The sequence below is a fragment of the Microplitis mediator genome, chromosome 2 (genome assembly GCF_029852145.1).
Source record: "Microplitis mediator isolate UGA2020A chromosome 2, iyMicMedi2.1, whole genome shotgun sequence".
Lineage (NCBI taxonomy): Eukaryota > Metazoa > Arthropoda > Insecta > Hymenoptera > Braconidae > Microplitis > Microplitis mediator.
In genome coordinates, this window is record NC_079970.1 from 23,241,285 (window position 1) to 23,260,049 (window position 18,765).

An 18,765-nucleotide genomic window follows, 5' to 3' on the forward strand; every position below is an offset into this window, starting at 1 on the left:
TCTCGATCATCTCTATCGAGAAATTCAAGTTCAACTTAAAAATAACTCCATTAACATTACGAGTTTCCTTTTTTTTCTGTCAGCCGACTCGCCTGTATTTACCTCCCGACAATTTTCCATCTCGCTACTAAAGTTTAGTTCAAAAATAACCTCATTATCATTACGGGTTTAACGTTTATCCGCTGGGTGAAGGTCCTACTGTACTGACTAGGTAACTCACCTGTCTCCCCGTCTCTCAAGTGTCACTATCAGTGAATTCATGCATAACTTAAAGCCAACCTCATTAACATTACGAGTTTTAAATTTTTCTATTGGCGAAGGTCCTATTTATTATGTAACTCACCTGCGTCGAGATAAGCCTGGACACTGAAACGGGTGGCCGCGTGGTGAATAAATAACCCAACAGCTCCATGAATCCCGTGAGAAAGTATGTGTACAAAGACACCAACAACAACAATAATCCAACCCCAGCCGGTTTCTGGATAATAGTGCTGTCTTAGCGTCAACAGTTGCCTCAGATCCGTAAGCTTTGAATTGTTGAATTTACCGGGTCCGTTATCTTGCCCACTGCCCAGTCCGCTATCGTGGACAGACAGTTGCGGCAAAGATCTGCTGCGATAGTTGAGCAATGCTGGTATGTCGTGTTTTTCATCATCAAATACCTCGTAATTATTATCTTCATTTGGTGAATTTATTTTTTCGTATTTATTTAACTCGTCGGGTGAATAATAAGTCTGTCTGCAGTTATCACAGCTCTGGAGCAACTCGCCGGGATTTATGTGATCCAAGTAAAGGTCTCTTTGGGTCAACTGGTTTCCGCTGGTTGCTCGAGAGCTGTAAGAAGAACTAGTTGAACATCTTGTTGCTTCTCTAACCGGCTTGGGTTTGACGCAGCCCTTTTTCGTCCGTAATGAGCCTTTTGGGTAAGAGTCGTAATAATCGCTGGTGGACGATAGGGGACAGTGATCTCTATCTCGTGCTCGGATATTTTTATCATCTTGTTGATATTCTGTTGTCATATGAACCGACTGATCTTTATCGCATAATCTTGGTCTCTTTTCAATTCCGTTATTGTCGTGATTCCTAGTGCCTCGTAAAAAAGTACGTGAGTTTTTTCGCGGACTAGTTGATTCTCTTTGGCCATCACTGTTATCATTTTCGTAAACTTCTCCATTTTCTTCGTCTGTCTGGACCTCTATTATTTCGTCTAGATTTACCGGGTACAGGGCACTGGTTTTAGGCTTCAAAAACGGCTTGCTGGTGTCATTGAACGACGAAGACGCGGAATTTTTTCTCTTAATGTTTTTAATTGAATTAACGTTCCAGGTTCCGCGGCCAAAAAATACTGGGAGATTATTAGCTCCAGGATCCCGATCTGGTTTTGTAATCCGATTCACGTGCTCATGGTTGGACGGTTTTGCGGATGAGTCGATTTGGGCTTCAACTACCAGCACGTTTTTTGAAATTTTTATTTTTTCATTACTGCGGCTATTGGCATTTTCACCCGAGATTGGGTTCATTATCATCCGTCCAAGGGTTTCTTGACCAAGACTTTATTTTGAATTTAACGTATCTCATTTCTCAAATTTTTTACTTTTAAACACTTATTTATTCTCACTAATAATTGTACGTACTTATAAAACTTTTAAATTCCCTCATTGAATATTCGCCTGTTCAAAAAAAAAAAAAAAAAAAAAAAAAATTGAATGAACAAATTAACAGAACCAGAAATTTATTTCTTTTAATTAAGTCGAGTTTTGGTAAATGAAAAAACAAAAAGTGCAGCTAAAATTTATCGGCCGCGATTAAAAGTCGATTATTGTCAGCAACGGGCAAGAGTTGATAGCGCGTGGGTGGTGTGAGACAAGTTTAAGCTGACTGGTAATAGTCAAATATTCACGTACGTTTATTTCAATTACACTGAAATAAAACTCATAGTGCTCTTTGTAAACATTTATTATTTTTAACTTTTCTAAAATAAATTTTTTTTACAGCGAAAGTTAATTTGTCGGAAAATAAATAAATAGAAATTTGTAAACGAGTAATAAAAATAATAGTTTTATTATCGTCCATTTTTAAAAAGTTGTAACGTTTATTTAAAATTCATTTTTATGTCAGATGATCATCAAATCCACTGAATAAACACGAGTTAATACTCAAATTTAAACTCAAATAATCCATAAGAAATTTATGACCGCAGTAAAAATTCAGTGGATTCAAAATAAAAAAAAAATCACAATTCTTTATGACAGATTTATTATTATATTTGATAAACTGGGATGAGAAAAATGTAATTGATGCTTCGAACTTTGAATTTTATTGTTAATAAAATTATTATTTTATTTTTTTATCTGCTTCCGTGGAGAAGCGAGGGAGATACTTGTATGTGACTGTGTCAGACGCGAATCGCTTGTGAACTGCCACTGGTTCTGAAGCGGGACTTTATTGGAGATCGCGCGCCTCGGCGCTCGTTCGATGACTACAGAATCGCGACGCGGCTGTGCAACGTCCTTACATTATGATTCATAGACACTTGTGTTATTTACCTAAGTGACTTTATTTACATACAGGGAGAAACTAAAAAAGCCGCCCCTCGTTGCTCATAAATTTTAGTCAAAATCATCAACCATCAAATTTTTTAAAACTGACATAACTAATTTTTCAAATCGCAATTATCTTAAGAACTAAGCGAAGTATCAAAAAAATATATTATTACATTTTTGTTACAAATAAGTGGACAATAAATTTTTTATAACAAACTTTTGTTCTGCGACCAATAATTACTGCGATAATTGAACATTATTCAAAATTTTTTTTGTTAAGCTTTTACTAAAATCGAGTATCAGTCAAAAAATGTTAATGACTTTTTTTTATGATAAAAACTATCAAAAATTTTTTTTTCTTCCTTCGTATCCAATAATTATGTAAAATGTGATTTTTTTTTACGTAAATTACTTTCAAAAAAATTTAATTTAATCAAATTCATTTAATATCCAAAAATTTTTTTTCGCGTTTTTTGCGGGGGTGGCCCATTTTGCCCAAAGAAATGAAAAATTTTTTTCAACGGCAACCGAAAATTTTTTCTATTTACTTTGAATATCGTTAAAAAAAAATTTGTGTATTTGAGTCCGTGAAAACAGATTTCCATAAGTACTCTGTTTTGCCCCCCCCCCCCCCATCTATATATATATATGACTTTTTCAACTTGTATTATAATGAACCATTAGATAAAGTAATTAATTATAGTGATTTTTATTTTAATGAAAAACAAAAACGAAAAAAAAAAAACAAGATTGATTTCATAAAACGAGATTTTTTTGTTTCTATAAAAGTATGAGTGAAGAAAATAAATGGAGTTGGTGAAACTTGTTATTACTATTATATCTCAGAGACAACAGACAGACGAACAATCGAGCATGACTTGAAAAGTCGTTGAAAAGAATAGAATCATCAACAACTGTGTAGTTTTGTACCGAGAAGATGCTGAGTATTCCACGAGCCATTGGGATTATTGAGTACAGAGAGTGTAATTTCAGTGCACAACACGCTAGACTAGTTTTTCTCGCTCGCCATTTGCGTCGACTGCTCCCTAGACTCTTGTGCACTACGAGCGCACAAAATAATTGAAAGGACTTGAGTTAGGAGAAGACTAAATTTACTCGCTATTTTCTCTATACAGATCTCATTAAAAAGTTGATTTTATGTACATTTAAGTAGGGACCTCGGTCGGATTTATCTCGACTGAGTGATCGAATAGTCAGCAGTTATTTCGACTGAAATTTATTTTCCTGATAAAATATACGCGCGAGTGCAAAAAAATTTCCGTGCAATCAGAAAAATAGGAAAGTTTGCTATCACAGTTACAATATTTTTTTGAATTTTTTTATCACAGTTATGAAATACTTTGTGAAGACATATTTATATAGTATGACGTATAAGTTTGATAAGAACTTTTGTTCGTTAATTCTCATCTCGCTGGCGATCAATTTCGCCGAGTATAAAATTTCATCATTGAGAATACTTTTTTTTTTGTCTAGAGACAATAAAGAAAAAATGTTAAGATGGAGTGGAGTGGAGGGAAAAAATAGTAGATGAACGAGGGATGGTAAAACTGACGACAGAAAAAAAAGGGTAGACGACCTAATAAATGCAAAGACAAAAAACATTGAGATAGTCGGTATAGACGGGTAAAGTTTGGACGAATGTAAATTTCCACTTTTCCTTACTAATAAAATACGAATCTCAAAGTGCTGAAGAGAGTTAGAGCTCTGTTGGTTATCTCTTAACTCGGGGATTTTTTATCTTTAGAGAGTGGGGTGGCTGTTACGATCGAACGTTAAATTACGTACCGATATCGCCGTTTTGAAAATAAATAACAAACAAGCTATTTCCTTTTTCGTTGGTTTGTCGGTTTGTTTTTTTCATTAATTTATTTAATTAAATTGAGTTAATAAAATTATAATAATTGTTTCGTCTATTACATAAATTAAGTTGAGTGCAATGAACGTTCGCTGGTAATTGCTGATTCACTGACGTAATCCACCGGCTAGATAATTACACAAGTACGAACCACTGCTGTACACAGCCCAATGTCACGAACTCCTGGTTCGCTACCTTATCAATTTACGGTATCATAATTAGACCCCTAAATAAATTTTACATTTTTTTTTTGGCTAATTAATATAAACTACTTCAGATAACTGTATTATTTTAACTAGTAATAATTTTTAATGGTCATAACTTTTTAAAAAATATATGAACAAAAAGACAGTACACAGAAACAATCATTTTTTTGACTTAAAAATTTTTTACTCTTTCCAAAAAAATTTTTATTGCGCCAAGAAATCCTTTTTTTCTGTGTATAATTCAATGGTAGATGACAATTTAACTTATATCTAGTCATGTTTCTAAAATTTTTTCATACATAATAGTCCAGGGGGTGGGCGAAACGGGACCTGGGGTTAAAACGGACCACCCCAAAAATTTGGTAAAAAAAATCATTTCCAAAATGGGTGAAACAAAGCAATTTTTTTCATATATATTGTATAGAACTAGTATTTGATTAATACGTTAACGTATCTAGTTTATAGAAATTCAAAGCTAAGTTTATTTCGCGGTTTGAATTTGAAAAAAAATTATTTCCAAAATGGGTGAAACAAAGCAATTTTTTTCATATATATTGTATAGAACTAGTATTTGATTAATATGTTAACGTATCTAGTTTATAAAAATTCAAAGCTAATTTTTTTTCGCGTTTCGAATTTGAAAAAAAATCATTTCCAAAATGGGTGAAACAAAGCAATTTTTTTCATATATGTTGTATAGAGCTAGTATTTGATTAATACGTTAACGTATCTAGTTTATAGAAATTCAAAGCTAAGTTTTTTTCGCGGTTTGAATTTGAAAAAAAATTATTTCCAAAATGGGTGAAACAAAGCAATTTTTTTCATATATATTGTATAGAACTAGTATTTGATTAATACGTTAACGTATCTAGTTTATAGAAATTCAAAGCTAAGTTTTTTCGCGGTTTGAATTTGAAAAAAAATTATCGAACAATGGAAAATAAAATTCAGTTAAAAAACAAAAAGTTTATAGAAATCCATAAAATCGTCACATTCTACATAATCGAATTTGCCGCTACCTATGATACTAGTTTCAGCTGTTGGATTATTCCCGCGGGTAATACTCTGTGGATTGCACGACCTTATCGGAACTTGCTTTTCTCGAATCTGCGATTGATGGTTTCTGTTGAAAATTTTATACCCACGTTAGCATCCTACATCCTATTACTATTTGAAATTCTATTTTGATTTAGTTCCCTCCGAGCGACATTACAAAGCAACTCCGAATTACGAAATAGGATAATAAATAAAATTACCGATAATATGGCTTTGCTGTAGAAATGGTAAACAACTCGTCCGGAAATGGACAAACTGGGTCTTGAAAGACTTAATAAAAATTCCCGATGCCAATACAACCAAATTATCGTGTACACATATATTTAGACAAATATTTTTATGTATTTATAAGTCACTTCTTTTGTAACTCATTTTATGAAGCGTTAAAAATTGATACTGATTTTTATTACCTCGAGCAATTTTTCATATCTAGATATTTAACGTAACATTGAATAAGCATTTTTTATGTACTATTTTTTTTCATCCTCCTGCCATAACATATTTTTCATCTTCATATTCCTTCACGGTCGTTGGCTTCAGTATCTTCCCTCCGTCAGTGCCACAGAACTTGATTCCTCTTGGGGACTCTAACTCATCTCTGGCTTATATATTGGTGACATATTCTGGCTGTGGATACCCACAGAATGTATGTGAATAGTAGCCGAGAACATGAAATTTACACACGGTCCACTATTCAGATATCTGCAAAGTCCTTTCTGCAGCGTATCCTGACGAGCAGCAAACTTACTCTACTGTAATGTAACGGTGATTGGCGTAGTCACTCGCTAACGATTCCCCGTAAATTGGGGCCAATATGACATTTTCCATGCTACCTATCTCCGGTCCGTTCTACTTGAGTACGTAAATTAAAACACCACTTAAATTTTCTTCACCCTAAAAACTCCCGTGTCCCGATTCTTGATCTCCAATCGCCAATGCATCATATCAATGCCACGCGTCATTAAATAAATATCCGAAATAAAACAATAAATTGTTTTTTAAAATCCACTGCAATACGAACATTTATGGTTTGGACATAAAGATTAATTTATATTCTTACAAAATTGATGACACGTAAAGTGCTGCCAGCTACACTGATAATGAAACTTTAAATCTGTCAAATCGTAAAGAGAAAAACTCGGCTACCCTTATTTCCAATAAAGTCACTCCTCTAAAAGCTATTTATAACTCTATTGGACCGTACGGATTTTTTCTTTCTCAATTATTTTAGTTTTTTCCTCTTTCTTTCTGAAAATACTTCATTCCAGGCTACTAATTCAGCTAATTTACTTTTCAAGGACTAGCTTAGATACTAATAAAAAAATAAAAATAAATGGTGTAATGGTGAACAATAAATGTACCTGAAGTGTCTAATGGCTGCCGATGAAACTTGACTTCTGCCGGAAGTGCGAGGGTTCCTGCCAATGAGAGTTGTAACCCGGAACTCAGAAGATGGGCTAAGATACCAACTAAAACTATAACCCAGCCCCAACCACCTTCTGGATAGTAATGACTGTACACAAGTTTTTTACCTTGAAGATAATTGTTATCATTTGAAACTTTATTTTTTTCACATCTGCCACTTACGAAATTTTTACTACTACTCTTATGCGTGGCAACGTTTTCATTCTTCATAGAACTGATTACATTATTTATGGCGACGGATTTACCGGGAACTTTATTCAGAACCGGCCAAGACAATCCACGTGACGAAGACATCTAATTTAAATTTATTAACGCGTACTCATGTTTCGCGACTATTCCTATCACATAAATTCGAAACTTGTTACAGTCGGAATAAGAAATGCGACTTATCTTGGATTTAACTGGGTACCTAGAAAAATTTAACTAAACTATCTGAGCAAGACGACGTCTCAGTTTATTGGATAGAAATTCTCGCGGTTCCTGCTCTCGTTTTCCGCGGATCAGTTTGAGAAAGAGCGAGACGCCGTGAATGGAAATTCAGATGGAAAGAGAACCGAGTAAGTGGGATTTGTCATTTCTGAATGACAATCTTCTTGCGCATGCGATTTTACAGATTTTATTACCACGTGCTGTTCAGTGTATACTTAAATGCGCAGGATCTCTACTCTGCATTATTCTTATTAAGACAAGAAAAAATGTATATTATGCAGAACGACGAACGATGAATGAAGAAGCCTTGGCTAAAAATAAAAGCACTAACCCAGTAAAAAGTAATCTCAATAGCGATAATTTATTACTCGGAAAAAAATGATTTGATATTTATCTGAGGTAAACATAAAATAACTTGATGATTCTATAGATATAAATGATGATTTATTATCGTCAGCTGGGAATTTTTATTATTTAAGAATTTTACTTTATCGTATTTTTAGGTGGTTTTAAATGTAAATATACCAAAGTTTAAGTATTATAACTTTTCATTATTTAAATATTAAAAGATGTGATTTATTGTACTCAGACGGTTATAAAAATTTTTTTTCCCAAGTAAATAATGATAACAGATGGTGAAAATATAAACACAGGCTGTTAATCTTTAAAACTGAATTTTAATTACATAATTACATGACATGACTACATAACTACGTACAATTATTAACATCTACGGGCTTATAGTTAATTATGAAGTAACGAAAACATTATTGACTATTTTTGCAAGCCGGGATAAGGCTAGAGGGTAGACAACGATTTGAAGTTGGCCAGTACACCTGATTCGGAGGACAACTGTGGAGATGACCCTCCATTGAACCTGAAGGCCCTTCTTTGCAATTGTAGAACCGGTTGCTGCAAAATTGATGATGTGGGTGTTGGCCTGGAGCGGGGCATAGGCAGTTCTGAGTCACGGGTACCTTTGATGAGAATAAATAGAAAATTAGACTGGAAATAAATACAAAACAGTGGGTTGTAGAAATAAAAATACTTACTGGAGGTATAGAATTCTCGAGCATTTGGTCGTATAGTTTTTTGTCAGCGAGCATACCTTTGCAAGGAACAGTAAGCTCGAAGGCGGAAAGACATTGTAATTTTCTTTCGTCGTAAGCGGTGTTGTCGGGGCATTTGAGAACGACGACATTGTAAGAATATTTGCTGGCGGAAGTACACTGGTAGATGAGATTGCAGTACTTTGGATGACGACGGAATCCGGTCGGACAAACGAGGGCTATTTGTTCACCTGTGAGGTTGCCGATTGGGCACTGAGCTCCAGAACCGCTGACTGATGAATCGGAATTGAGAGTTGAGTTGCGGTTTTCACCGTTTCCAGAATAAAAAACTCCGGTGGCGTTTAACACCCCAAAGTTATTTTGATCGGGACTATTATTTGAAAGACTAGAGGTTTGATTTTTATCAGAGCCAAGATAATGTGTTTCATCAACGTTGGGTTTTTCTGAAACCTTAGGGAGTTCGGACGACGGTTCTGTGAGGTGGAATTTTTCCTTTTCAAGATAGTTGTGTTCACGATGAGTCTCATCATAGATGATGTTCTTATTTTGCTCGGAGAGATGGAGATTCTCAATTTTGTTTACTACACCGTTACTTTCGTAGTCGGTAGGCTTCACTGCGTATGGAGAATTGTTTTGAACATTTGCAGAAGCATTTACTGATGGTTCATGATCGTTTTCCTGTTGTTCAGTTCCACCGTAATGATAATTATTTTGCTCTTTGTATTCATAATTAAGATCATTGCTTCCGGATTCTTCATGACGCGATTTCGTATCATCAACTGAATTTTTTTGCAATTCATAATCAATTCCTACATGGTCGGTTCCATGAGTCTCTTGTTTGGACACTTCTTGCTCAGTTTGCTGTTGGAGATGAGAATTATCGGTTACTTCTGATGCTAATTTCTGATCTTGGTCTGAACCGTCAGCTGCTTCTTGATTTAGACGTTGATTCATCTCTGCTTTGGTATTGGTATCGCTTTCGTTAGGACGGCTATCGTAATCACTTTTTTGATTGTTGATGTTATTATTTAGGGCATCGTTATTGAGGAAATCTGAATCAGAGTTATCATCCCTTTCATTGTTATAAGAGTTTTCGGTATGCTCGGAAATATGACCGTTGTTATTGCTGCTTGTTTTGTCTTCACGATTATTACTATCATTATATGGTTCATTAAGGTTGAACTTATTTCCTTCCTGACGATAACCTTCATCAATATTACTATTAGATTTATGATTATAGAATACTGAATTTTCATCATTTTCTGACGATTGACTTTCTTGATGCTCTGGAGTATTCTCGCTTTGTCTCTCACCATTTATTTGATAAAATACGCTGTTGTAATCTTCATTGTTATTTTTTTTCAGATCGGAATCATAACTATTTTCTGCTTGATGACTTTCTCGATCATTTTCTCTATTGTGCCTGTCGTCATAACTTTCTGTCTGCTCTGAATTATTATAATTCTCTGACTGATGGTTTCCTTGGTTTATAATTATGGATTCTTCTTTATAATTTGGACCGTAGTCGGCATTATTTTCAATTCCTGTAGGTTGATTTCCATACTGATTTTGAGTCTTGTATCTATCATCATAATTTATGGTGTGCTGTGAAGTGTCATAGTTTTCTGACTGTTGAATATCTTTGTTAATATGAACGTCATATGTTTGTTTGTTATTTTTACTGTATTCGGTATCGTTTTCATTTTCTGTAGGTTGATTTCCATACTGATTTTGATTCTTGTTCTTATCATCATAATTTATTGTATGATCTGAATTATCATAGTTTCCTGACTGTTGAATATCTTTATTAATATGAACGTCATATGTTTGTTTGTTATTTTTACTGTATTCGGTATCGTTTTCATTTTCTGTAGGTTGATTTTCATACTGATTTTGATTCTTGTTCTTATCATCATAATTTATTGTATGATCTGAATTATCATAGTTTTCTGACTGTTGAATATCTTTGTTAATATGAACGTCATATGTTTGTTTGTTATTTTTACTGTATTCGGTATCGTTTTCATTTTCCGTAGGTTGATTTCCATACTGATTTTGATTCTTGTTCTTATCATCATAATTTATTGTATGATCTGAATTATCATAGTTTTCTGACTGTTGAATATCTTTGTTAATATGAACGTCATATGTTTGTTTGTTATTTTTACTGTATTCGGTATCGTTTTCATTTTCTGTAGGTTGATTTCCATACTGGTTTTGATTCTTGTTCTTATCATCATAATTTATTGTATGATCTGAATTATCATAGTTTTCTGACTGTTGAATATCTTTGTTAATATGAACGTCATATGTTTGTTTGTTATTTTTACTGTATTCGGTATCGTTTTCATTTTCTGTAGATTGATTTCCATACTGGTTTTGATTCTTGTTCTTATCATCATAATTTATTGTATGATCTGAATTATCATAGTTTTCTGACTGTTGAATATCTTTGTTAATATGAACGTCATATGTTTGTTTGTTGTTATTACTGTATTCGGTATCGTTTTCATTTTCTGTAAGTTTATTTCCATACTGATTATTATTTTTGTTCTTATCGTCATAATTTATTGTGCGATCTGAATTATCATAGTTTTCTAACTGTTGACTATCTTTGTTAATATGAACGTCATATGTTTCTTTGTTGTTATTATTGTATTCGGTATCGTTTTCATTTTCTGTAAGTTGATTTCCATTCTGATTTTGATTCTTGTTCTTATCATCATAATTTATTGTGCGATCTGAATTATCATAATTTTCTGACTGTTGAATATCTTTGTTAATATGAACGTCATATGTTTGTTTGTTGTTATTACTGTATTCGGTATCGTTTTCATTTTCTGTAAGTTTATTTCCATACTGATTATTATTTTTGTTCTTATCGTCATAATTTATTGTGCGATCTGAATTATCATAGTTTTCTAACTGTTGACTATCTTTGTTAATATGAACGTCATATGTTTCTTTGTTGTTATTATTGTATTCGGTATCGTTTTTATTTTCTGTGAGTTGATTTCCATATTGATTATAATTCTTGGTCTTATCATCATAATTTATGGTGTGCTGTGAATTATCATAGTTTTCTGACTGTTGACTATCTTTGTTAATATGAACGTCGTATGTTTCTTTGTTGTTATTACTGTATTCGGTATCGTTTACATTTTCTGCAAGTTGATTTCCATACTGATTATAATTCTTGTTCTTATCATCATAAGTTATCGTGCGATCTGAATTGTCATAGTTTTCTGACTGTTGATTATCTTCGTTAATATGAACGTCATATGTTTCTTTGTTGTTATTACTGTATTCGGTATCGTTTTCCTTTTCTGTAGGTTGATTTCCATACTGATTTTGATTCTTGTTTCTATCATCATAATTTATTGTGCGATCTGAATTATCATAATTTTCTGAATGTTGACTATCTTTGTTAATATGAACGTCATATGTTTCTTGGTTGTTTTTATTGTATTCGGTATCCTTTTCATTTTCTGTAAGTTGGTTTCCATACTGATTATGATTCTTGTTCTTATCATCATAATTTATGGTGTGATCTGAATTATCATAGTTTTCTGACTGTTGATTATCTTCGTTAATATGAACGTCATATGTTTCTTTGTTGTTATTACTGTATTCGGTATCGTTTTCCTTTTCTGTAGGTTGATTTCCATACTGATTTTGATTCTTGTTTCTATCATCATAATTTATTGTGCGATCTGAATTATCATATTTTTCTGAATGTTGACTATCTTTGTTAATATGAACGTCATATGTTTCTTGGTTGTTTTTATTGTATTCGGTATCCTTTTCATTTTCTGTAAGTTGGTTTCCATACTGATTATGATTCTTGTTCTTATCATCATAATTTATGGTGTGATCTGAATTATCATAGTTTTCTGAATGTTGACTATCTTTGTTAATATGAACGTCATATGTTTCTTCGTTGTTTTTATTGTATTCGGTATCCTTTTCATTTTCTGTAAGTTGGTTTCCATACTGATTATGATTCTTGTTCTTATCATCATAATTTATGGTGTGCTCTGAATTATCGTAAGTTTGTGACTGTTGACTTCCTTTGTTGATCAAAATGTTATATGTTCCATTTTTAGTTTTACTGTATTCGGCATCGTTTTCATTTTCTGTAAGTTGATTTCCATACTGATTTTGATTCTTGTATCTATCATCATAATTTATGGTGTGCTGTGAAGTATCATAATTTTCTGACTGTTGTTTTTCTTTATTAATTAGGCTTCCGTAATTGTCATAATTTTCTTGATATTGGGAATAATCATTTCTTCCACTGCCGCTGTGCTCTGAACTTTCTCCACGTGCTCCATAATTACCTTGGCTGCTCTCGATATTACGATTCTCTTCATTCCGCGATCCATTTTCAGCCTCACCTTTGTTTACATGACTTTCAGATTGAATAGTTACATCAATTCCATTTTTCGAGTAGCCTTGGTTTCCAAATAGATTCAATGATCCTTCTCCAAAGCCTGGGATCACCAAATTAGGTTTACTTCTTCTACATTCTAGTCTTGACGTTGCCCAGTCGGCTATACACCATTGCTTTTGCAATTCCCATACTGTGTTTGCCGGACAAGTATATGCATATTTTCGATAAAACTGAAAACCTACTGACACACACCTGTAAAATTTCTGACAATACTTCGGATCTGACATGAATCCCTGAGCTGTACATGTCGGCTCATCCCTAGTTCTTACAGCTGGGTTTTGGTTTAAATACCACGGGCTACCAACCATTCCGTTTTGTAAGTGAGATACCTGGAAATTCCATTTGTAATTAAGACACTCTGCCCTTCCACTGAATCTCGGAAGTACACATCTCTGTCTAAGACTTGAGAACACTGTTCCTGGTCCACAAACATGCTTATGCGCTATCAGTTTCCCACCGAATCCCGTTGAATCGCAATGATAAAATGTCGTGCAATCATATCTGTTTTCAAAGTATCCTACTTTCTCACATCTAAATTCGTCTTCAGTCACCGTAGGGAAGCCTTGAAAATTTCAATTTCATTACTAAACAGTCACGGTCGAAAAATTTTTTTAATAACCAATTTTTACTTACCATTGTGCGAAAAGGTTGCAGACGCAATGGCTGCATATAAATTAACTAAAATAATTATTCTCAGCATTTTGAGAGAATTGATAGTTAGTTTCTCAATATTCATAAAAAAACCATAAAAAAATTTTAATTAATAGGTTTTTAAATTTCTATTTAAAATTATCGAAATACTTGTTTATTTACAGAGAAATTCAATAATTTAAATTTATATCCGTCCACAATATCCCGCACGAAAAACTTGTATAACGAAACGTGTTGCTCGTTTGTTTTTATTCTACGAGTCTTAAAAGTCGAATATATAGATATATATTTCCACATGAATACTCTCGATCGACGTTGAGTGTTAAGTGTGCCGAATAATCGAGCATCTGTGTTAATTGTTAATTCAAATTTAATTGTCCTACTCATTTAAATAAAATTTACGCAAGATAATAACTAAATGTTGTTAAAACATTGCATTACTTATGTATAATAATTATATGTATTTACGCGATGATTTATTACCAAAGATTACTTAAATGCGAATCCATTGTCCTTAACAATAATATTTTTTTAAATATTTACTCGTTGCTTAAATTAAGATCTACAAATAAATTAAATCTTTTGGCAGGTTTGAGTAAAATTAAGTATGAAAAATTAATGGTTTGTTTACCTAACATTAATCGAAACCAGCTGCTTAAATGATTCGTCAAAACAATATTTATCCCTTGCGCAATAAATGAGGTTATTAAGTCACTTCTTCAATAATTCATTTTATAATTAACTTTATTTTCCTTAAAATTGACGCGTATTAAGAATTATTCATGACTTAATATTTACATTTGGATATAGTAATAAATCGTATTTTAATTGTATACAGAGATCGCTCATTTAATTTTAATTGATATAATTATTTACCGTCCGCTGAATATTGGACAATAATTATTATCTAATTAAACATTTGAGTGCAACATTAAGTGTCACTAAACGAGGGCACAAATTTATGTGACAGAGCAATTACAAACAAATCCCAGTTGTTAATTTAATTCATAGTATTCCCATGATTTCAAGTTAGAGATTAAACTAAAACTAGTGTTCTCACTAGTTTTAGTTTAATTAACTTAATACTGAAACAAAATTTCCTATTTCAGTTCATCTACTTAAATTGTTCACTTAAATTATAAATTTATTTATAGCTAATATTCATATTTTTTATTATCGACCCCTAAGTCGGTAAGTCGAAAAAGTTGTTGGTAAGACAGTTTTCCTTTACAGAGAATTCTTGGTAATCCCTTACTTTCTACTTTTCAAAGGAGCTGACTTATCTTAAGTCCAATACCACAAGTTGGTATTGACCTTAAGCTTCTTATCACCAATTAGTTATTTTTTTTTTTTGTGAATTTTATCCGAGCGTAATTCGGTTTAATAAAAAATATAAAATACGTCTTCCATAATTCAAATGTCTAAGCCAGGATATTTTCGGTCATGAAAACGTCAACAGATTTTAAAATTTAATTTAACCGAAAAATAAACAAAATAAAACTTCAAGACTTATGAGATAATATTTCCACCCGTTATAAATAATGTTGCATTAATACGATAGCATTTAAACAGCGGGACGGTGGACATAATTCTCGAATAAACTAAATGGTCATCGGGTTTTTTTCCCTTTGTAATATGCGCTGTATTATTTTTTTTCTAAACATTACATCCTCCCTTTGTGCCCTCTGTTCTCGATTTTTTTCCGTGCATCCGCTCCGTCTTTCTGTCTGCATGCACATATATGTGCACATATATACTTATACAGAGGATTAGCTTGGGTAATTTATGCACGAGCAAGAACGCAAAGCATCTGAGTAGAAAAGGGTCACGTTAAAGTGCAGATTTATGTTGGGTCTCTGGTTCACTTCGGAGACGTAAAAAAACGGTCTTATTCAGGTAGTAAGTGTGTTGACATTGTTGAGTTTGGCACAAATTACCTAGAAGCCCATAAATCACACGACACATCACGTACCTTTTTTACATTCTTTACCGTCAATCTCACTCTATTAAATATTCATGGATGTGTAAAGTTTTCCGGACGACTGCCGGCGAAGAAAGCGTCTCGGTCTTATTGATTATTATTTAAATAAATGACGGGAACGTATGACAACGTGGTTATCGGAATAACCTGTCGTTAATCATAACTGTATTCTGAGACGAGGGTATAGGGTGTTAAATAATAATGAAAGCTATGAGCTTACCTGCATTGATGGCAGACTCATTAAATTCCTTGACAGTCGGGCTTAAGAGAACACCCGACCCAACTTGAAGACCATGATTAAGTAATTGTATAATTACCCCGACAGTAATTATCGCGTAACCCCAATGCCCTTCGGGATAGTAATGACTCTGAAGGGTTATTTTTTTTCTGGCGTTGATCGCGTCTGGGTCATCGAGGTCATCATCTTGCTCGGCCGCGACGAGTTGTTCGAACTCTGGTTCGCATTCGGCTAAGCCGCCTTCCAATATGAGCTGCTCGGAAAATCGTCTTCGCATAATTTTCGAGACACTCGGCTCGATACTGTCCCGGCGTAAGCTTTTTATGCTCATCTCAGAGCCACGTCTCGAGGAATTGCGTCTCTCTTTTGAATTTTTGAACTTGTCATCGTCGACGGGCTTTAAACTTTCGTCGGTAGTTTTCGTTACCGATCCGGGTCTTGAAACAGTAGTAAGTGTGGAATGTCGGTCTTCGAAATCACTCGGGCTGGTTTTACTCATCAGCGAGTCGGATGATTTTTTTTGATACTGACAAAGGGAGCTTCGTAAACTTAGACTTGATTCGTGGGAACGGGAGTCGCAATTAGAAGAATTTTTATCTGATGACAGTGAATTCTTACGACAGTTTAAACACTCGCAGGATTTATTATTTTTATTAATTAGGGATCGAACAAGACTGAAAGTTATTTCTGGATTAGCGTTAAGAATTTCCGCGAGTTCGTCGTCAGATAATGATGAAAGTTCACAAATAGATAAAGGTAATTTTGTTAAATTAAAAGTTTTTCTCAAAGCCGGAGTCGAGCAACGCGAATTCTCAGAATTAACCGATTGATAGCTTATTGTCTCGGTTAGTTTTTTTTTCTGCGTACTGAATCGTGACTCCAAACTTTGCCGGCGAATTAATTCTTCCGCTTCAATGATCGCATTGTCATCTTCCATTGCAGCGACGTAAGAATGACGTCGCTTGTGCTGCTGTCCCGCGGGACTAAACTTGCCTTTCTTATCCATTTCGTTTATTTAGTTTTCCGTTGCGTTTCTTACATACGAATGTTAAACTTTCACGAACATATACCAGTTGCGTTTATACCGATAAATTGAAACTGAAAGCGCCTCGAACACGGATACACTTTTGCAAAAACTTTTTCCCTCTATATTCCATCTGAATAACTTCGAAACTTAAAAAACCAATAATAAGATTTATTATTCAATCCTTCTGGTCAGCACGAAATAAATTTGCATATTCCATTAAGTCCAGCTCGATCCCAGATCCCCCTTTAAAAATGACAACAATAATTACCGGCATGAAGAGACAGCAAAAAAGTGTGGGCGATAAACGACAGAATCAATACTCGTAAGCGAATAAAAATTGACGCGTGTTTAAGTCGGTGCTTTAACCAATACTGATAGCCACTAAAATAAAATCACTAAACTTTTTACTGTCAACCAGTAACCACGAATAATTGCATCATTACTTCGAGTACCTGCTAATGGAGTTGGCAATTCTGAACACGAATTGAAAATAGACGACGGGTTTAATTTCACGACGGCACATTACTCGGTTTCTTGACGACATCAATGTCGCGACGCAATCTCATCAATTTTTTACCCATCCCAATTCTCGTATACGCGTTTTATTCATCTTTTTTTTTTTTTTTTTAGTTAATTCACTTCCAGTAGTCAACGTCCTCTTTTTATTTGATTTAATTTAACTGATGAATAATATCGTTTCTTTTGTTTAATACCTTGACCCCCATCTGTTGCATCAATTCAACGTGACCAGCACTTACATTTATGAGTTTTAAATGAAATTAGTATTCTGCAGCAGTATTTGTTGCATGTGCCCGTCTATTAATGTACGTGTAGGTTTCTTATTCATTGTATTTCATAAAACAAGGTATCATTAAATCATTACTATCTTAAATATATACTATATGCTTTGACTTCGAACTACGTGAGTTCAATTTATAATTTAATTATATGATACAATATATATATAATGCATAACAAATTATTATTCTTATATATAAAGAATTTAAACGTTTCATAAAATCCTGTTTTCAGGAAACTTGATTGCTTGGTTACTTATTATTACTTTACATCAAACAAAATTATAATTACAGTTACAATTAAAAAATTTTTTAACAAATAACTTTTCTCGGGTATTATGAATTTTATTTCTATTTATTTTACCTGATGAGTGGAGCGGCGGATGATTGAATTTCAATTGCGCGGAGATGTAAACAGTACCAGGAACACTGAGTTGTAGACCGACTCCCAACAAGTGAACCAAAGCAGAACAAGTCACTATAATAAACCCCCATCCGCCTTCTGGATAATAGTGTCCCTTTAAAAGAACCTCCTTCTGGCGATTAGCAGCTCCCGCGGACGGATATGGAGCTGCTTCATTTTTTTTACCACCAAATTTCGGGTCAGCGAAACTTTTCGTCCTACGGCCAAATATTTTGTTTATATTCGGCGGCAGTTCGTAGGTAGCGGATCTCGATCTGAACCGACGTTCGACGATCCTGTTATTTTTATTATGCCCGTGATCGTTATCAAATTTTTTCACGGCCTTCTCAATGGACGCGCGGAACGGATCGACCTGAAGTTTGAGATAATTTTCCGACTTACACTTAATACACGCATGTTGAGAATTTATCCACGATTTCGATGTACCCGGGCTGTCATAATCTACAATAGTAATAATTGGCGGATCATTATTTGTGCAACTAAAACGACGCCTAATTTCCGAAATCAGTTGATTGGATTCGTCATCCGGAGAATCATCTTCTCCAATATTTTCAATCACGGGTTTTATTTCGTCACAGAACTTATCAGC

General features: G+C 33.7%; 2 protein-coding genes across 3 annotated transcripts in view; both read right to left on the reverse strand.

Moving 5' to 3' along the window:
• The window catches only part of LOC130663514 (monocarboxylate transporter 12), a 33,668-nt gene extending 16,372 nt beyond the window's left edge, over positions 1-17,296 (reverse strand). Inside the window, exon 1 of one of the 2 annotated variants that reach the window (XM_057462774.1) lies at positions 15,911-17,296. In XM_057462774.1, the coding sequence (XP_057318757.1) occupies positions 15,911-16,934 (1,024 nt within the window). In that variant the 5' untranslated portion in view covers positions 16,935-17,296. Of the gene's footprint in view, positions 1-343; positions 1,963-15,910 lie in introns of those variants that run through there. The other variant, XM_057462773.1, reaches the window with a different exon arrangement.
• On the reverse strand, positions 8,181-14,023 carry LOC130663513 (probable cyclin-dependent serine/threonine-protein kinase DDB_G0292550). Its single transcript, XM_057462772.1, has 3 exons — positions 13,692-14,023; positions 8,588-13,620; positions 8,181-8,512 (listed from the first exon to the last, which is right to left on the reverse strand). Exons 1-3 carry the CDS (start codon positions 13,792-13,794, stop codon positions 8,303-8,305), a joined length of 5,346 nt encoding a protein of 1,781 aa, XP_057318755.1. The 5' UTR covers positions 13,795-14,023; the 3' UTR covers positions 8,181-8,302.
• Positions 17,297-18,765: the final 1,469 nt, after the last annotated feature.